General features: G+C 39.5%; 1 protein-coding gene across 1 annotated transcript in view; it reads left to right on the plus strand.

The window, feature by feature from the left end:
• ENOSF1 (enolase superfamily member 1) overlaps positions 1-21992 on the plus strand; it is a 55196-nt gene that overhangs the window by 5527 nt on the left and 27677 nt on the right. Inside the window, exons 2-3 of the mRNA XM_036753391.1 lie at positions 7770-7878; positions 20649-20764. Of these exons, the coding sequence (XP_036609286.1) occupies positions 7770-7878; positions 20649-20764 (225 nt within the window). The remainder of the gene's footprint in view (positions 1-7769; positions 7879-20648; positions 20765-21992) is intronic.

Consider the following 21992-nt stretch of genomic DNA (forward strand, 5'->3'; position numbering starts at 1 on the left):
ACATATCTGAATCAGTATCAATATATCTTACAGGATCCCATTGTCAGAAAAGTTTGGTGCAAAACTAAATCCCTTTTAATTTTAAAGTAATTGAAAGCATCTGCAAAACTTTTTTCAATTTTATGTAATCAGCGTTATGTATTTTCTTTCATATAATCCTCTGTATCCTTTATTTGGTCAAAAATTCTTCCTCTACCTAGAGTTACAAAAGAGATCTCCTTTCCTACTCCTTTAATTTGTTTATGACATCACCCTTTTAATCTAAGCCATGTATCAATTTGGAGCTTATTGTGGTATATAGTGTGAGATATTGATCTAAACCCAATTTCTACCTCACCGCTTTCCAGTTTTCCTTGAAATTTTTGTTGAAGTCCTTACCCTAGCATTTGGGGTCTTTGAGTTTATTGAACACACTGGCATTATTTTTGATTGCTTCTCGATCTTGTAAACTACTTGGAAGTAAAGTCTGCTTCCTTCTTTGTACTTCTATCCCAAGTGCCTAGCACAGTGCCTTGCCCACTGTAGATACTTAATAAAGATTGAGCAATTGATAGAAGATCCTCACTTCTCATAATAAGAGTAGCTCAACAATTTCAGCTCTTCCTACTTCAGAAGGGACTTTAGAGGCTATTAAATTCAACCCCTTAATTTTATAGATGAAAAGTGATTTATTTGCCCAGGGTCAAAAAAGTAGTAATCAACAAGCATTTATTAAGTGGCTATTATGCCAGACACTCAGGTACTAGGGATACAAAAGCAAAAATCAAATATCCCTTGCTCTCAAGGACTATCAAGAGACAAAATACACATATATAGGTATGTATGAATTAGATACAAGGTGAATGAGTGGCTGGAGGAGACTACCAGGAGCCTGGGTGCTGGAGGAGAGGGTAAGCATTAGGAAAGCCTTGAAGAAGATGCTATTTGATCTGAATAGGAGATGCAGAATTCTAAGAGGTTAAGAGGAGGAAGGAATACCTGCAAGACATGACCAACAACCAATGTGTAAGCACAGAAATGGGAGACAGACTGCTGTGTATGAGGAATAGTAAGAAGGCTAGTTTGACTAGATTGTAGAATCCGTAAAGGGTAGTAATGTGTAATAAGGCTGCAAAGGCAGAATGGGGCCAGGTGGTGAAGGCATTATAGGATCTTAGATCTATAGCTAGAAGGGACCTTAAAGACCATTTGTCCACCTGAGTTAGAGAGATTAACTGACTTGCCTATTGTCACAGAGCCAGTGTAGGAGGTGGCATTTGACCCCTGGTCTTTCTGACTCTATTTAATATGCCGTGCTACCTCCCAAAGGGTTTTAAATGCCAACAGAACAGTGTATAATTTAATCCTAGGAAACCACTGAATTATATTCAGCAGGGGAATGACCAAGGTCAGACTTGCATCAAGCAGGATTTGAACCCAGGTACTCTTGATGCATACATCCCTATCAGAGTATTTACTTTTCTTACTCAGAGTACCCAATAAGCTCAAATCAAAAGCATTAAATAAAAAAGCATAGTAAACTAAGTAGCAGTAAAGTATTCCAACATAAACCTGAAGCATACTCTCCCACAAATGACCATGCCTAAGGAACATACAAGGCAAACACAGAAAGAATACATTGGGCTGGAGCACATTCGTGGAGGGGCACCTCATGACCACAGTGCTGTGCAGCTGCTGCTATCATCAGGTGATGTTTTCACATCGGTCATAATTGGCCTGCCCTCCCTCCACTGCATGTAGTTATTTTGTCAGGCATATGGTCACTAATAGACATTGCTATGCTATCAAATTAGGGAAAATCTTTAGCAGCTTTCTCTCGATAAGGAGCATCCCAAAGTCTTAGCTATGTATAGCTTTTTATCTAGGAGAATATTCCCTCCAGGGTGCATGAGCTTTTAGAAGATGCAGCCAGCTAAGCAGAACCTGCAAGCACGTAATCTTCCTTTAAATATACTTCCTCCTGTTCATCAAGAGCAATACTTCTGTCCCAAGCCTCTATGCCTCTATGAGGATTTAGGACTAGAAATTCCCCTTTAATCTTCAAAATTTCCTCATTGCCAACCTTCACTCCGTTGAAGAAATTGTAGGAATTTTCCTTAACTAACCACCAGTGGATGGGTCTTAATCTCCAAATATTTTTTTCTTAATCCCCCAGGATCCTTTGGTCTATTACATGAATGAAAGGGAAAGGGAAACAGCAAGAATAAAAACCCTGTTAAGGTAGTGAGGTATCTCCACTTCCCAATATGCTCTTGGGCTCTAGGTTGCCTTTTTATGACTCCTTTGCCCTATTAGTGCTGTCCCGTTGTTCATTTAATCTGATTTCAAAGTCCTACACTCATGCCTCACCCTGGTACAGAAGGGACCATGGATTATCCAAGGCTGTTTGAACCACGAACAAGTCCTAGCAGGATCCACCATTGCAGATGCTTTGAGGGGGGCCTATGGTTATCTTCCAAAAACCAATTTGAATAGGCTAAGGTGATGCTCATTTTTTAATCAGGTATACTGAGGAAAAGAGGGATCACCATTACATCATTGGAGGGAATAACCACACTACCTGAAATCAAATCTATTTTTTTTTTTATTAAATTGTGTTGTGAATTTTCCTGTTCTTCGAATTTTGAGATTCATTGTATCCTTTAATTGGAGAGTTAGGTGACCCAGTGGATAGATTGCTGGGCCTAGAGTCAGGAAGATTCATTCTTGAGTTCAAATCTAGCCTCAGACACTTAACAGCTGTGTGACCTGGGCAAGTCACCTAATCTCGTTTGCCTCAGTTCCTTGTCAGTAAACTGAACTGGAGAAGGAAATGGCAAACCTCTCCACTATCTTTTGCCAAGGAAACCCCAAATAGGGTCACAAAGAGTCAGACACAATTGAAAGTGACTGACTGTTTAATAGCAGTGTGCTTCACATTGCTGGGCCCTGGCCTATGTAAGATCCTGAGAGATATAGCCCTGTTACTGAGAGATAACAAGTCTGTATCATTATAGTGCTTTACAATTTGATCACTTTTGGGGTGTAGTCCCAGTTGGCCTTTTTCTTTTTCCTATAACGTCCCCAAAAGATGCAGCTTATTCTCTTTTCACAAGTGAGGAACCAGACACTCAGAGGTTAAGTTAACTTAGCCAAGGTCATACAGTTGTTAGATCTGGGATTCTAAGCCAAATCTCTTGATTCCATGGCTAGCTTTTTTTTTTCCATACTCTACCATGCAGGTATTTTATGAGCAATCAGAGTTTGGAATAATATAATTTGAAATTTAGTATTTGTCTCTGGGTGTAAGCTTCTCGGAATTTCAGTAACGGACCTGGTGGTAGAGTGAGTAGAGTGTTGGATTTGGAGTCAGGAAGTCATGAGTAAAAATCTTCATTCACACACTGTATGACCCTGGTCAAGTCCCTTAATCTCTATCAGACTTAGTTTCCACTTCTGTAAAACAGAGATAATAACGGCACCTTCCTCACAAGGTTGTTGTGTGACTCTAATGAAATAACATAAGGAAAGTACTTTGCAAATCATAAAAGCACTAAATGGCCATCATATCTATTTTAATTTGACACCACTGGTCTAGACTACAGCATACCTGATATGTTGCAAACCAGTTTCTGTTTCTTAGGTTTTTCATACAGACACCACTTTTGTGTCCCTCCTCTGCTTAAAAGGCTTCAATGGCTCCCAGTTTCCTTCCATGTCAAATCTAATTTCTTATGCCTGGATTTCCCCTCTTATCTATCCAAACTTATTTTTTGTTCCATACACTGTTCTTGTCAGTTAATAATCTTTTTGTCCTACCGTGTTCTTCTTGCCTGGAGATGGGACTGTCCCATCTCTTTCTTCTGCCTGTCCACAACCTACTTTAAGGTGTGGCTCACATCTACCTCCTCGAGAGCTACTTCTCTCTCTCTCAATCTTTCTCATTTTTTCCCAACCATCCTCCCACCCCACCCCCACTCCAAGCACTACCTTTATTTATATAATTTAAAATTTTATTCATATACTTTAGCATGATTTCACCTATCTGGGCACTTCTTCTGCCATTGTAGATCACAACCTTTTTATGCTTTCTCATTCTTTGTGACTCTTAGAGACATTTTCCCATAGATCCTCCACAAAGGTTCTGCCTGGGGTACTTGCTGGTGGCTTCTCTCTACCTTCCTGCCTTCCTCTTATTCTTTTTATGTCTTGGAAGTTATTGGCCAGGGTCTCCCATTGCATCCTGGGCCATCTCCAGTCATCCTGGTGAATATCTGGTTACTAGATCCAGATGGCTCTGGAAGAGAAAGTGAGCCTGGTGACTTTGCACAGCCCTCCTTCACTCAAATCAAAGTCACCCACCAGTCACGTCATCATCTTCCTGATGTCATGGTGCTCTTCAAGAACGAAGGACAAACACAGCAACAATGGGCTATGACTATACATTGGCTCTCTTTTTCCCTAACACATGTCATTTAGGGAAAATTTTCCTCTTACAAATATCCTCAATAAATTCTTTAAAATAAAATTTTATTTATCTCTTTTGTTTTTACATCACCTACATTTCCCAATATATCTCTCCTACTCCTTCTCAGAAAACTGACCTTTGTAACAAAGTAGAAAAAGAGGAAAAAGATTCAGCACAATTTACCAACATTGGAAAAATCTGACATTATATTATTCTAGACCCACAGTACCTCTGCTGAGGTTTAGGGGTGCTGGGACCCCAAAACAGCAACACACTGGGTCCTGCCCAAATGAGTTTGACCCAAGCCTTCCTTCAGCCAAAGAAAAACAAAGTTTATTCAAGATTCACCATATTGGGCAGACTCTTAAGGAATCTGAGCCTTTGTGCCGCTTGTATTGACAAGTGGGCCAAATTGAATCTGAGCCAAATTGAATCTGAGCACCTTCATGGAGGCAAGATGAATCTTGTGGGAGGGGTCTAAGGGTGGCCCGGTAGTTGGGATGATGGGAGGGGAGAGGTCCAGGGAAGATCTTGTTGGGAGTGGCCAGTAGGCTGCGATGCCTAGAGGTCAGGCACCAGGGATGGAGAGAATGGGATTTTGGGTGGGAAGCAGCTGAAGACTACCTGGAGATAACAGACAATGGAGGGCTAGGCTAGGTTAAGGGTAAGCGAGATTTGGGCCTTCTGATAATTAAGGCCAGATCTAGTGGGGAGATTCAAGGAAGGTTCAAAGGGTTCCCAGAGCCTATACCCCATCACCTCCACCTCTGCATAGGAGGAAGGGAGATGCTTTCTCAGGGCTGGTCTTGGATGTTATAATTTCAAAGCATTCAGGGTTTCCTCCCATCATGTCAAAATCTAAACAACGAGCTAAGGAGGTGTGGGTTGGGGCTGTTATTGGCCATTCTGTGAAAGCCCTAGTCATTTGGGTTTTCTAGTGGACTCAGGTAGTTCCATCTAAAACATAGTAGGCTTCTAAAAGCCTGTCTTTTCATAGCTATATTTTAAGAAATCAAAAATGAAAACCTCACAGGACAAAAAGTAAATTGTACTGGGTTTAACGTTAAAGCTCAGAGTTGTTTTGATTTGAACTTCTTTTTCAATAAGGTCTCTTACACTTCTTGCAAGCACAATGCAACCTAATTAAGCCTTTCATGTTCCTTGAGTTACTTATTATTTTGTTTCTTCCAGGATTATGGGGTTCTAAGATCTGCAATTATATAGATGGCATTAGCAGGAGAATTTTGGCTCTTAAAGAGACAGGGTTTTATAGCGTCGAACTATTTGAGATAATTGGAAGCATAGGTTGACCACCACTTCCCAAGGTCCATTCAGCTTCATTTCTTCCACTACTCTGTTTGGGGTCAGCCTATTGCTTATCTGCAGCACTGGTACATGGTCACGTTATCAGTGCACTAATTTGACAGACTGTTACAGCCTGGGCCACTTGCATTTTTCATTCACTTCTTTTTTCAACTGCAGAAGAACAGACATTTGCATTTATTGAGAATTTCATTGAGAATACTTGATAGCATTTTAGAGCTTGATATATAATTTATACAATGTCATATGCAAAATGTAGCATTTGGAGAGGCTGCCAGTTGAGACACACCCAACTAGGATATCTTTTTTGAAAAGAAAATAAACATACACTTACAGAAGAATGACACTGATTATAGGATACATCAGTTTTACACAAATTAGATCTTGGGGGGGAAAATGGATATATATATATATATACACATATACATATATATGCATATATATATACATATATATGCATATATATATGTTATATATATTTGTGCTGATATACTGTGGTGCTTACATCATTCATATGCTGTGTATGATTTTTAGCATTTTGGATGTTAATCTTTACTCCCTCTGTGGATGGTTATCTTTTTAAGGCAGTAGTTCTTAAGCTTTTTGTATGTTACAGGCCCCTTTAGTGCTCTGGTGAGGTCTATTGACCCTATCCCAGAGTGTTTTTAACTTAAATGCATAAAATAAAATATATAGGATTAAAAAGGAAGCCAGTTATATTGAAATAGGTATCAAAATTTTTACAAAACAAGTTCAAAGTTCAGAACCCCTGCTTAAAGCCAGTGACTATATATATATTATGCAGGACTCCTCTACCACCACCACCCTCAACTCTTCCCATTTTCCTTGGATAGTGTTAAGCATACTTTATTACCCAATCTATGCATGTTGGTTTTACTCATTGATAATCAATGCACCAGTCTGTGGGGCAGCTTAAGTAGTGCAGTGGATAGAATGCTGTACCTGGAGTCAGGAAGACTCATCTTCCTGAGTTCAAAATACTAGCTGTGTGACTCTGGGCAAGTCACTTAACCCTGTTTTCCTCAGTTTCCTCATCTATAAAATGACCTGGAGAAGGAAATGGCAAAGCACTCCAGTATCTTTGCCAAGAAAACTCCAAATGGGGTCACAAAGAGTCAGGTATGACTGAAAACGACTAAACAACAAAGGACCACTCCTTGGGGAGTTGAATTGCATTAAAGCTTCAGCTCTCTACATATTTCCCTTCCTAATCTCACTTGGCGGCTGGTACTTCTACCCCCTGTATAAACTTTGGTTCTGGGTAACAGCAGCTTCCATTTTCCTTCAGGGTTTCCAGAAGACTTGATTTGTACAATGTGAAATTGTTTGCATGGGATAGTGTGCTCAAAGAGTTGAAGAAGGAAATAGATACCCATCAGTCTGACATGAACGAACATTCATTGATATAAAATCTACTGGAATGGCATCGTGTTTGTAATTTGACAACTGAATTGATCAATATGAAATAAATTCCCTCACTTGATTTTATTAGTGTGGCTACTGTCTCCTCGGAAGAAGCTTATCCCCCTACCATACTTATTAAAATGTTTTCATGAGTTGCTGTCACCAAAAATATTGTCAAAAAAAAAAACCCAACAGACTTCATCACTTGGTGGTCAGGCTCCTTGTGTGATGAGCTTCTCTTAATTGAATTGGGCTGGTCCTCAGATAATATACTTCCTGGTTGGATGCTTGCTCAAAGCCTTGGTCACTGTGTAAGACCCAACAGAGGCAGCATTCCACTGGCACAAGCTCTGATTCCAGGTTCATCTGGAATTGGAGAGACTTCATGGAAGGCCCTGATGGGGAATTTCATTCGTAACGTCTTTATTGCTGTCTGTTCATCACCAACAGTTTCCTCAAATTAATCTATTATTGTGCTAGCTCTTACTTATATTGCTTATGACTTCTATTTACTTATGATTACCAACGTTTTTATTTGGGGCCTGGGGGCGGGTATTGGACTCTTTCCATGCAGCACACTGACCCGGACTATTCTGCAGCCTATGTCATAATAGAGACAGATGCAAAGGATGGACTCAAGGGGTATGGAATCACCTTTACTTTGGGGAAAGGGACTGAAGTTGGTAAGTTGACTTTTCTTCGATTATAGAAGTTAGTGTTTAGGCATCTTTCAATTTTGTTCTTGTTTAACTATCTTTTGATATTCTTAGAGGTTGAAATAAAAGAAAGTAAAGAGATACCATTTGGGCCTTGTTTGTTTTTAATATAAGTGGGGTGATTTTTTTTTCAATTTTTTAACATTTTTATTTGAAGTTTTAAATTCCAAATTCCATTTCTCCCTCCTTTTCCTCCCCACTCCCTAAGACGTTAAGCAATCAGATATAGATTATATGTGTGCAATTATGTAAAACATTTCTATATTAGTCATTTTGTACAAGAAGACTCGAATAAAAGGAAAAAAAATGAAAGAAAGTGAAAAATAACATACTTCAGTCTGTGTAGTCAATCAATATCAGTTCTTTCTCTGGAGGCCTATAGTATAGTCCTTTGGGATTGTCTTGGATCAAGTGGGATGATTTTTAAGGAAAATTGGCCCTTCCCCTCCTCAACCACCCATTTTCCTATTGCTTCCAATGAGGTTGACTTCAATAATATTAACTAGTTGCTTGGTTTGAAATTCAGCTTAAGCAATAAAGTTTGTCATTTTGATATAAGTGGCCTAATGGACAGAGTGGACTTGGAGTCAGGAATTCCTGAGTTCAAATCCTGCCTCATGCCAGCTGTGTAACCCTGGGCAAGTCACTTAACTCTTGTCAGCCTCAGTTTCCTCAGCTGTAAAGTAGAGATAATAATAACACCTACCTTACATTATTGTTGTGAGGATCAAATGAGATAATATTTGTAAGGTGCTTTAGGAACCTTAAAGCATTCTATAAATGTTAGCCATTGTTATAGGGATATTTACTTTGTTTTAAAATTATTTCATACCAGAATGCTCAAGTCTATTGATACTAGGACTTAATTCTCAGAATTTTAAGATCTGGAAGGAACATCCAATTTCCTCATCATTAAATTAAAGAGGTTGGACTAAAATGTCTTTCTCATCAATATTCCTGAACTCTAAGAGATGAGTACGGTTCCTTCAAGAAAGTAAAGTAGATTGTGTCCTGTCTCATTTCTCTCTACTTAAGCTTCTGTTTATTACATCTATGGTGCATATTAGTTCATCAAAGTAGAACAGTATCATTGTAGAATCATAGAATGCTTAGACTGGATGGCAGCTGGTAAGCAGGGACTGGAGTGAGCTCTGTACCGAGCCCCTCCAAAAACCTATAAAAAATGGCTCTGAACCAATTCTAGAATGGCAGAACCCACAGAACAGCAGAGGGAAGCAGGGCTCCAGCCCAGGACAGCCTGGATGGTCTCTGGGTGAGGTCTATTCCACACGGAGCTGGGAGCTGGGAACGGAGTGGAGCAGAGCCCAGCCTGAGCGGCGTGGAACATCCAGACCAGAAGCCGGGCGGAGGGGGCCCTAGCGCCCTGAATATGTGAGCTGCGGCAGTTACCAGACCCCTCGACCCACAAACACCAAAGACTGCGGAGAAGGTTAGTGGGAAAAGCTGCGGGAATAGAAGGAGTTCGAGGTTCGGCTTCCAGCCCCGGGGGCAGCGGAGGTGGGGCGGCTACAGCTGTTGTTACTTCCGGCTCCAGGCCCACCTGGTGGGAGGAATAAAGTGGCGGATCAGAGCAGGGGTGCACAGCCTGCCGAAGATCTAAGCCCAGTTCGGGTTGGGGGTTGGGGAAGGAGCAGTGCTGGTGTGGCAGAGCTGGCACCTCCCCCCCAAACGTGGAACATAGAACTCTGTAGTCTACAAGCAGTCATACCCCACTGAAAAACTCAAAGGTCAAGTTAGTTGGCTGGGAATATGTCCAGGCAGCAAAAACGCACCGAGATTCAGTCTCAGACTTTGCATTCTTTCTTTGCTGACAAAGAAGACCAAAACATACAGCCTAAAGAAGTCAATAAAGTGCAAGAGCCTACACCAAAAGCCTCCAAGAAAACATGAACTGGTCCCAGGCCATGGAAGAGCTCAAAAAGGATTTGGAAAAGCAAGTTAGAGAAGTAGAGGAAAAATTGGGAAGAGAAATGAGAAGGATGCGAGAAAACCATGAAAAACAAGTCAATGACTTGCTAAAGGAGACCCAAAAAAATACTGAAAAATACACTGAAGAAAACAACACCTTAAAAAACAGACTAACTCAAATGGCAAAAGAGCTCCAAAAAGCCAGTGAGGAGAAGAATGCCTTGAAAGGCAGAATTAGCCAAATGGAAAAGGAGGTCCAAAAGACCACTGAAGAAAATACTACTTTAAAAATTAGACTGGAGCAAGTGGAAGCTAGTGACTTTATGAGAAATCAGGATATTATAAAACAGAACCAAAGGAATGAAAAAATGGAAGACAATGTGAAATATCTCATTGGAAAAACCACTGACCTGGAAAATAGATCCAGGAGAGATAATTTAAAAATTATTGGACTACCTGAAAGCCATGATCAAAAAAAGAGCCTAGATACCATCTTTCAAGAAATTATCAAGGAGAATTGCCCTGATATTCTAGAGCCACAGGGCAAAATAGAAATTGAAAGAATCCATCGATCGCCTCCTCAAATAGATCCCAAAAAGAAATCTCCTAGGAATATTGTTGCCAAATTCCAGAGCTCCCAGATCAAGGAGAAAATACTGCAAGCAGCCAGAAAGAAACAATTTGAGTACTGTGGAAACATAATCAGAATAACCCAAGATCTGGCAGCTTCTACATTAAGAGATTGAAGGGCTTGGAATGCGATATTCCGGAGGTCAATGGAGCTAGGATTAAAACCAAGAATCACCTACCCAGCAAAACTGAGTATCATGTTCCAAGGCAAAATATGGACTTTCAATAAAATAGAGGACTTTCAAGCTTTCTCAGTGAAAAGACCAGAACTGAATAGAAAATTTGACTTTCAAACACAAGAATCAAGAGAAGCATGAAAAGGTAATCAAGAAACAGAAATTGCAAGGGACTTACTAAAGTTGAACTGTTTTGTTTACATTCCTACATGGAAAGATGATGTGTATGATTCATGAGACCTCAGTATTAGGGTAGTTGAAGGGAATATGCATATATATGTATATATATGTTTATGTATATATATAAGTGAATGTGTATGTATGTATATATCTATGTGTATATGTATGTATGTGTATGTATGTATATATATATATATATGTGTGTGTATATATATATATATATATATATGTAAAAGAGAGAGAGTAGACACAGGATGAGTTGAAGATGAAGGGAAGATATCTAAAAGAAATAAAATGAAATTAAGGGATGAGAGAGCAACATACTGAGAGAGGGAGATAGGGAAAAATAGAATGGGGTGGATTATCCCGCATAAAGGTGGCAAGAGGAAGCAGCTCTGTGGGAGGAGGGGAGAGGGCAGGTGAGGGGGGGAATGAGTGAACCTTGCTCTCATCAGATTTGGCCTGAAGAGGGAATACCATACATACTCAGTTGGGTATCTTACCCCACAGGAAAGAAGAGGGAGGAAGATAAAAAAAAATAAAAGGGGGGGGATGATGGAGAGGAGGGCAGATGGGGGTGGAGGTAATCAAAACAAACACTTTGGAAAGGGGACAGCGTCAAGGGAGAAAATTCAATAAAGCGGGATGGGTTGGGAAGGAGCAAAATGTAGTTAGCCTTTCACAACATGAGTATTGTGGAAGGGTTATACATAATGATACACGTGTGGCCTAGGTTGAATTGCTCGACTTCTTAAGGAGCGTGGGTGGGAAGGGAAGAGGGGAGAGAATTTGGAACTCAAAGTTTTAAAAATAGATGTTCAAAAAAAAAAGTTTTTGCACGCAACTAAAAATAAGATACACAGGCAATGGGGCGTGGAAATTTATCTTGCCCTACAAGAAAGGAAGGGAAAAGGGGGTGAGAGGGGAGGGGGGTGATAGAGGGGAGGGCTGACTGGGGAACAGGGCAACCAGAATATATGCCATCTTGGAGTGGGGTGGAGGGTAGAAATGGGGAGAAAATTTGTAATCCAAACTGTTGTGAAAATCAATGTTGAAAACCAAATATGTTAAATAAATAATTTTAAATTTAAAAAAAATTAAATTAAATTAAAAAAAAAAAGAATGCTTAGACTGGAAAGGATCCTTGGATCCTCCCAAACCCTTCATTTTACAAATGAGCAAACTGAGTCACGGAGTGGTTATTGAATAGTGGAGCTAGACAGAACCCTGGGTCTTCTCAGTTACACTCCAGGGCTCTTTCTGTACAGACTAAGTTGTTAGGAAGGAATGAGCAATTTACCGCAGTATCTGGTATGTCTGTTAACGGCCTGAAATTGTAAATGCAGTTTCCAAAGTGGCCTGACTTGAAACCACAGAGCAATGAAGGAGGTTAACCTCAGACAAAATTCTAAAGTAGCTGAATGCTTTCTGTGTCCTTTTCCTCCTTAATATCTAATTCTCTAGTCCTTTTTTCCCCATTAAAATCTACTTTCAGGAAAGTATATGACACCAGAGAGTTTTTGAACTGAAAGGATGGCCGAATAACTGCATGAGAGACTAGACCTTGTCTTTCAATCAATCAGCAGCATGTATTGAGTGTCTACTGTATGCCAGAGACTACTGACAGAACCTGATGATACAAAAAAAGAATGAAACATCCCTGTATGAAGGGAGCTTACCTTCTAATGGGGAAGATAACAACTACATATGTCAATATAGAGAGTATAAATAAGAAGTGAATAAATACAAGTGTAAGCATACAAGGGAGTTTGGGGAGGAAGGTGTGATAACCTTTGTAGGGCTCAGGAAAATCTTTGGGCAGAAGATGGTACCTGCATTGCATCTCAGAGGGAGAGAGATTAAATTGTATGAGTCAGAAGTAAGGGAGTGCCCTTTGAGACCACAAAAAGGCCAATTCAGCTCAATTGCAAATCTAAGGTTATCTTTATTCAGTTCTATCAAATATATTGTACAGGGTTAGATTAACCTTTTTCGTTTCCTGGATCCCACTGATTGTCTGGTAAAGCATAGAGCATAAAATAAGAGTTATATAGGGAACTGATTATATTAAAATACAGTTATCAAAATATTTTTTAAAAATAAATTCATGAATGATGAATGTTCCAGAAAAACCTGGAAAGACTTATATGAACTGATGCTGAGTGAAATGAGCAGAACCAGGAGAACGTTGTACACAGTAACAGCCACAGTGTGTGATGACTGAATTTGATAGACTTAGCTCTTCTCAGCAATGCAAGGACCTAAAACTATTCCAAAAGATTCATGATGGAAAATGCCATACACATCCAGGAAAAGAAATATGGCATCTGAATACAGATCGAAACAGACTATTTTCTTTTTTTTGTTTCGTTTTATGTTTTTCTTCCTCATGGTTACTCCCATTTGGTCTAATTCTTCTATACAACATGACTAATGTGAAAGTATGTTTCATAGGAATTTATATGTAGAGTCTCTATCAGATTGCATGCCATCTTGGGGAGGGAGAGGAAAGGGAAGGGAAGAAAATTTAAAACTCATGGAAGTGAATTAACTTCTTTAAAAATAAATAAATAAATAAATTCATGGACCTCAGGTTAGGACCCTTGGTTTAATGCTTATGTTTGTGCTAGGAACAAGGATACCTTGTGTCATATAGGAGTCTTTTTTTTTTTGAAGGCAGTTGGCATTAAGTGACTTGCCCAAGGTCACAAAGCTAATAAGTATCTGAATCCAGATTTTAACTCAGGTCCTCCTAACTATAGGGCAAGTCTTTTCTTATATTCACTGTGGATGTGCTACATATGTCACATAATAAATGACTTTATGAAGTGCTTTAAAGTCTACAAAGAGTGCTTTGCATTTATTATCTCATTGAGCATTGTTATGACCTTGTGAGGTATGTAATATAAATATTTCCCCTATTTTATATATGAAGAAACTGAGACTCAGATCATAGGACAGTAGTGATAGGAGGGACTTCAAAGGCTATCTGATTATTTCATTTTACAGATGAGGAAACTGAGGCCCAGTGAGGTTAAGCAACTTGCCCAAGGTCACACAGCTAGAAAATGTCATAAGGCAGAATTTGAACCCAGATCATCTTGAATCCAAGTCTAGCACTTTATCCTCTATGCCATTTTGCTCAGATAATTTGATATAATTTTAATTTATTTATTTCATGTTGATTCCATTTCTGAATCTCCTTAGGACTGTTTGTTTTAAGTGGGGTTTGGCTTTATTTCTTTGCTAATGTTGGAAGATGGTGTTCATAAACAAATATGTCTTCAAGCTCTGCCTTTTAGTTGAAAGTGGTAGAATATCTGGCTTTTATAATTCCATCTCTCAACATTAATGATTTCCTCCTGGAAATCATTTAATACTAGTAAAGCTAGTATTCGCTTCTAGGATCTTTTTGAAATGCCTTAGGCATTGGCCCTTCATATGTTTTTGTAATTAGTGGAATGGTTGAATTTAAGAGAATAATTTGTTTCAACTTGACATATTGAAAATACTAACTAAATGCTTGGTTTCTTTTTGGAGCTTGGTGTTTTGAATCCTTAGTTAAATGGTTTGGACTTTAGATGTAAACACTTTAACTAAGCTTCTCAATGCCACTTGCCCTAGCTTATGCGGCTAATTTTAATAATTTACAGATTTCTGATCCTAAAATTCATGGCAGCCATTTTGAATGATGCTATGCAATGCAACGTCAGGATTGAACCTGCTACCTATTTGAATACTATAGGAGTAAACAACATGGTAAAAGTGACAGATAACCTGGACTGGAATCCCAATTTTTTTTTTTTTACTACCAGTGCCACTTAAGGCAAGTCACTTCATCCTAGTGGGCCATAGTTTCCCCATCTGCAAAATTAGGGGGTTGCTCTAGATTAACTCTGTGGTTAATTTCAAACCTAGGTCCTATAGGGTCATGTGATCTCCGATCATTCAACAAGAAAGAGCTCATACATTCTATCTACTATATAGATCTTTCTGAGCCATTATTCAGTTAGCTGTCCACTAACTGTATGACCATGGTCAAGTGGATTGTTCCTTCTGGGTCTCAGTTTCCTGATTATAAAATAACAGATTGCACCGGATGGCCTCTCTAGCCCCGTCCTGCTCTAAATCTATGATCTTGTGGCCAGGGGAACATTATACAAAGATTGTCTAGAATTTAGTGAAGCATTTGACAACAACAGTAATAATAATAATAACTGACGTTTATGTAACTATTTAATGCTGGCAAAGTACTTTTACATATATTATCTCTTTTAAGCCTTAAAAAAACCCCTGTGAAGGGGGTACCATAGATATTTTTATCTTTTTTTTTTAACAGATGAAGAAGCTGAGGATCAGGGAAGTTAAGTGATTTGGCCGTAGCCATACAGCTAGTAAGTGCTGATTCAAACCCACGTCAGCCTGATTTCAAATCCAGCTCTCCATCCACAATGCCATACTCATTCTATTTTTGGGCCTAAGATGGAGAAATGTGTGCTAGACAGGAGTATGGATGGAGATTGCTTTCAAAGAGGATCGGTGACATCAGGAGGGTGATGTCTTGACTTGCAGGGTAGGAGATTGGGAACTAGTGGAATAGTTGGACTCAGGAAGCCGTCCTTAAGCATTCAACGTCAGCTTGAAAGGAGATCTCTACAAGGATCTATTCTTGAGACTTTGTTGTATTTCATATTTTTTAGCAATGGTTCAGGGGTGCGGCCTCCTGGCTGCAGGTTCCCCACCCCTGGTAGATGAAGCATAAATGGCATATTTATTAAATTAGATATGGGGGAAAGCTAACACATTGAATGATGGGATCCAGAAAAAGTTTCACCAAGCTAGAGTTGGCTGAATCTACCAAGATGAAATTGAATATACTTGCATTCAAAAAAATCAGTTTCACAAAAATGAGAGAAAGCAAACTGTGTCTAATCAGTAGTTCATCTGAAGTAGCTCTTAGGGTTTTAGGGGATTGTAAACTTACTGTGAATGACATGGATGATAGCCAAAAAAGCTCAGAGAGATGTGGTGTCCAGCAGTAGGGAGGTAATGGTTCTGCTTTGTATTTACCCTGGTCAGACCACATATAGAGTATTATGTTCATTTCTGAGCATCACATGCTAGGAAAGATGTCAATAAGCTGGAGTGCATCCAGAGGATTGTTGTTCAATCATTTTTTTAAATTGTGTCCAACTCTGTTTGGGGTTTTCTTGGTAAAGATACTGTAATGCTTTGCCATTTCCTTTTCCAGCTCATTTTACAGATGAGGAAACTGAGCCAAACAGGCTTAAGTGGCTTGCCCAGGGTCACATAGCTAGTAAGTATCTGAAGCCAGATTTGAACTCAGGTCTTGCTGACTCCAGGCCCTAGCACTCTGCCTAGCTGCCTAGAGAATCTTCCGTACAAGGATTAGCTGATGATAGCTAGGTGCTGAGAAGGAAAGGAGGGGAAGAGATATGATAGCTGTCTTCAAGTATTTGAATGGCTATCTTGTAAAAGAGGGATTGCACATGTTACGTTTGACCCCAGAAGGCAGAAATAAGAGTGATAATGGGTGTAAGCCACAGAGTCCAATTTCAGCTTGACATCGGGAAGGATCTCCTAATGATCAGAAGTTTCCCAGAATGGAATAGGCTGCCTCAGGAGGCAGTAGGCTCCTTCAGACAAAGGGTAGCTGACCATGTGTTTGTTGGATATGTTGTGAAGGGTTTATCTATTCAAATACAGGGTGGACTCTTAAAGTCAAAGATGACAAGGTTTGGGGCAGGCAGAGGTCATAGGGACTTAGGCAGCATGGTATGGTAAAAGGAACATTGGATTTGAAGTCAGGAGGAGCAAAGTTCAAATGCCAGCTCTGATGCTTGTTACCTGTGTGATCCCAAACAAATCACCTTATCTCTAGGAGCCTCAGTGTGGATAACATGTTCTCTAAGGCACCTTCTATCACTAAGCCCTTTGACCTATGGCTCTGCCCTTGAAGTTACGCCATTTATTCATTAGGCATAGGCACTAGGAGTGAGAAACAAGACTGCTGATCACACTGCTAATTATGTTTGTATGACTCTTGGCTGTTTACAAGAGATTTTCATCAAAACAACCCTGATAAGATATGTCTTAAAATGAACTAGCTTCCACATGTTCCTAGACCTGTCCTCTGATGTAAGTTGAGCCTCTTTAACAACTACAAAGCCTTTTTGTTATAGCCGGTGTTGAGAAAAATACAGACAAGTCCACAAAGATTAAGACTGAGCTCACGAAAGATGGTGACAATTTCGTAGCTTCGTGTCTGGCCTTTGGAACCATTACCTGTGAGGTAGATAACCAAGGCTTTGGACTACTCAGTTCAGATACTTTGCTGATTTCCCTTCATTCTTTGTGAGAGGAGGCTAAAAACTTGTTTGGGGATTTAACCGAGACCTCTCTCTGAACATGGCCAGACAGGTTAGCCTTCACCTAATGTTGCCCATTAGCTTAAGGTTTTAAGATAGAACCCCAACTTGGGTCACATGCCTCTAGCTCCTAAGTTTGAGTCCTTGAAGAACACCTCCCAACCTCTACCCCCAATTTTCCTACTTGCCTTCTGGGCCAAGAGGGGCAAAATCAGATTTTTTTTTCTTCATAGCCCTTTTTAAATAAATGCATTGTTTCATAGTAAAGCCAGTGTTTCTGCCTTCCTAAGGCCACAACGTGCCAGAACACATTTGAATAGCACCACGCAGGTCAAGTGACTCATAGTGGTCTCATTAAATGTGTTATACTGATGAGACTTCATATACATTCGAGGTAAAACATGACCATTGGGTTTTTTTGAATATTTAAAGTTACTTCACTCAGCTTACTTAGTATTTCTATAACCACATGATTCAGAAAAGAGGGGAAAATGTTGTACTTTTCCCTAGTTCAATTAGAACTTTTTAAAATATGGATATGTAAAAAGACAGATTTTTTCCCCCACTAGCTACCAGAGCAGCACTCAGCTGAGGCTGGGAACAGCAGGGAGCAGCTCCACATGCTCAGTGGAGATACCACAGGAGTGTTAGAACAATGTTCCCAGCCATTCATGGGTTAACATACGTGTGTCTGTACATCATATGCATACAAAGTATACTTTAATACTTTAAGGATCTGTACTTTCATTTTTGTGAGTACTCCCTCTACGACGGCCTTGGAGAGTTAATGTGACCAAAAAATCCATCATCCTGAGACCAACTTTTTGCTGAGCCTCCCCAAACTTATCCAGCCTGATCCTTAAACAATATTTTTTAACCATATGTCCCAGGGCCCATATTCCAAGCCTCTCTAGGTTGGTTGGACCTGCCAGGGCCAGCACTCTGCTAGGATAATCTTCAAGAACCCAGGGTTCTCCATATCATGATGAAGCATTTGGAGTAGGACTTTAGTAGAATACAGCTAGGTCCTGATTAGTGAAAATAACGAATCCATGTAGTCAGATTTTCACTATTCAAAGTTGTATAATTGTGTAAATTGGTAAATTGGTCATTGGTTCCATCCCATTATAAAAATTCACAATGTGAATTTGAATTATAGGACCACTTCATGGGATTCATTATTCTAACTAACTGGGACCTAGCTATATCTTGTCAGGGAATTTTCTCAACCTCTTAGGAACAGCATACCCATCGATGGCATACTGGTGAGTGTGGGTCAAAAATAGGAGGCCAAAATGAAAGCAAAGAGATTGATGAGCATGCCACTGACAGCAGCTTTGACTTCCTACAAGCACAGATTTAGTCTTTATCACTTTTCAGTTCTGCTTAGAGTACATAGCCAGTCAGCAGCATTCTGCAGCATCATGGGATAGACAAATAACACCTTCTACAGGAGAGTGATAAGGAGAGAAAGCAGGACCCATTCAAGGGAGAAGAGGGGAGCTTTCGGGAGGACATTTGTCATGCATCTAGTAGGGTTTATCAGAATAAGAAAATATTCCCTGTTCAAGGGTGGGAGACACGGCAAGTTTTACATTTGTGAAAGAGATCCTTTTAGACAAAACATCAGGTCACTGTTTTAAACACTGTTTAAAACTTGAGGTCACTGTTTAAACAAGACTACATGTGTCTCTTGTCCCAGGACAACAGTGGACGAGACCATTCCACTCCTTACTTTCCACTATTAGGCCACCAGATGACTGGAGGATTTTCACATTTTTAGGCCATCAAGATGTTGTGAAATGATCGTGGTTCCCATTCCATACCCCCATATGTATTATAGTATATCGTTGCTATAGTCCCCAAACATCAAATTGCTGTGGTTTTTTGGGTCCAAGCATCACAATTTCAGTAATTAAAATCCATGTCCTTCATTGGTCTAATTGCAGAATACAGTAGAAAAATGCAGTTATGTAGTCAATGTATATCGCAGCATCCAGGATATTGTGAGGGTACTCTTGTGTTTTCTCATTACCACGTGACCTGCTGATCAACGTATGGTCAATGATGCATAGTATCGAGCCAAATCAAGGACCCCAAAGTTTAATGTAGATTACAGTGTAACATACCATAACTTACAGCTATTGTCTTTAAATTCCTTTTATATACAAGGACGTAAATTCCTTTTGAAGAGAATGCCATAATTAGTTATTAACCATTGAGGAACAAACACTACGTTTCCTTCTCACTGTTCTCGGCATTCCTTCCACTGTACCACACTGATTTATGATGATATACAAATGACTGAACCTCCCCGAGTCACTGATAATACCAATAATAGTAATAACTAGCCTTTGCATAGTGCTTCAAAGTTTGCCAAACACTTTACATACGTTACCTCATTTGATCCTCGCAGTGTCCAGTGAGGTATGGTTATACCCATTTTATAGATCAGAAAACTGAAGGTTAGAAAGATTAAGTGATTCTTAGAAAGGCTCTGATAATGACCCCAGGCTCACCTTTCTCATTAAGTATGAGACAGGGTGGGTTTGAACACTGGTCTTCTCAACTCCAAGTCCAGGGAACCTTAAGCAACCTGGACTATCTATGCCGCTGGATTTCTGTGAGGAAAGTACTTTACAAATATAATAACTATATTATTATTATTACTTGACATAGCAATAAAGTAATCTTTTTTCATCAGTAAAAAGTGGTTCTGATTCTAGATATAGAAACACTTTGATAGCAAGTATTCGTGTACTCAAAAGGAAGGTTGAATGTTAAAACAATTTTCTGTCATTCAAACCCCCCTTTCCCCCAGTTACTCTGAACAGGTGACATTTAACTCTAGATCTGATCTTTGGTCAAATACAAAAGGACAGCTAGATGGCTCAGTGGATAGAATAGCAGGCCTGGCATCCAGAAGACCAGAGTTCAAATCTGGCCTCAGACATTTATTAGCTGTGCAACCCAGGGCAAGTCATTTAACCCTATTTGCCTCAGTTTCCTTTTCTGTAAAATAAGCTAGAGAAGGAAATGGCAAACCACTGCAGTATCTCTGCCAAGAAAACTCCAAGTAGGCTCACAGAGAGTTGGACATGACTGATCAACAACAAATATAAAAAGGAAAATAAAAGCATCACAATTTAAACTTTCAGGGCCTTATTTCCTGCTTTAAGTCCAATCAGGACTTTCATTTTCTCTACCAGAAATTACCTACAACATCACACATATTAAAGGGCATAATATTTGTGAGTTATTAATTTATTATAATTGGAAAATATCTATTTGGGGATTCTTTTTAAAGTTCAAAATATTTTACATAATACGCAGATTGGTTTTAAGTTGTCGAATTGTTGAAATTTTTTTCTCAATAGATTGGCTTACTATGAAGAAAAAGCAAAACCAAAAACCAAATGCTTGTGTTTTACAGTTGTCTGTGCTGTAAATGCACTTTCCCATCATGTGCTTAATAAAGACCTTGGAGATATTGTCAGAGACTTCAGAGGATTCTACAGGCAGCTCACTAGTGATGGACAGCTCAGATGGGTAAGATGCTTATTTTATAGAATGTCAATATGACTCATGGTTTAGCAAAGAAAATCTGAGGTATGCAATGAACATAAGCAACTATCATAAAAATATCAAGCATGCCTCACAGTGGAAAAACTTCTACAGAGGAAAACATCTATGATGGAGACAAATTAGGATTTTAGGGGTTTAAACAAGGTATTTTTGAAGATAGCTGATAGGATTCTGTTCCCTGAATAAGCAATATTGATTGACCTGACCCACACTGGGAGCTCAGGGCGATCCTGGAAGAGGACATTCCATCATCCCATGCTTATCTAATCCCAGTGTTTTAGGGAAATTAGTCCAAACTAGAACCAGGGGATTCTTTGAGCATGTGGATGTCATAGCCAGGTTGGAAACAAAACCCAAAAGCCACTAAAAGGAAAATATGTATCATAGACTTTATCACAGAAAGAGATGCTGTCTAGTACAAGCCTTTCATTTTTACAGATGAAAACAGAACAAGGTCCAGTCCTAGAGAGGTTATGTGACTAAAGCCACACAGGTTAGGAAGGATCAGAGCTGAGTCCCAGGCTCCTTCTAGTGCCTGGTGCTGCTAAAAGACACAAACAAGGCAGTGGAGCAACTTTTTAGGAGTGGTGTTTGGAAATGGGGGGTGGGGTGGCACTGTATATAGTTATGCCTTCACATTAAATCCGAACTTATGTAATAACTTTGTTAGAGGCAGCTAGAAGGAACAGATGCTAGAGCTTTGGACCTGAGGAATGACTGAGTTCAAATTCAGCTGAAGGTCTAACCCTGGGCAGGGTCACTTAACTTCTGCCTTAGTTGCCTTATCTATAAAATAGAGAGCATAATAGATAGCACTTACCTCTTGGGGTTGTTGTGAGGATAAAATGAGATATTTGTAAGAAGCCCTTTGCCACACTTAAAGTGCTATGTAAATGCCAGCTATTTTTATTATTTCTTCCGTATGCCTTATTTGAAAAAAAGCCCACTATCCAGTTATGGGTTTATTGTTATTATTCAATCATTTCAGCCATGTCTTACTCTGTGTGACCCCATTTGGGGTTTTCTTAGCAAAGATACTAGAGCAGTTTGCCATTTCCTTCTCCAACTTATTTTACAGGTGAGGAAACTGAGGCAAAAAGGGTTAAGTGAATTGCTCACATATCTAATAAGTGTCTGAGGCCAGATTTGAACTCAGAAAGATGAGTCTTTCTGACTCCAGGTCCATGGGTTT

The sequence above is a fragment of the Trichosurus vulpecula genome, chromosome 1, assembly GCF_011100635.1.
Source record: "Trichosurus vulpecula isolate mTriVul1 chromosome 1, mTriVul1.pri, whole genome shotgun sequence".
Taxonomy (NCBI): Eukaryota; Metazoa; Chordata; class Mammalia; order Diprotodontia; family Phalangeridae; genus Trichosurus; species Trichosurus vulpecula.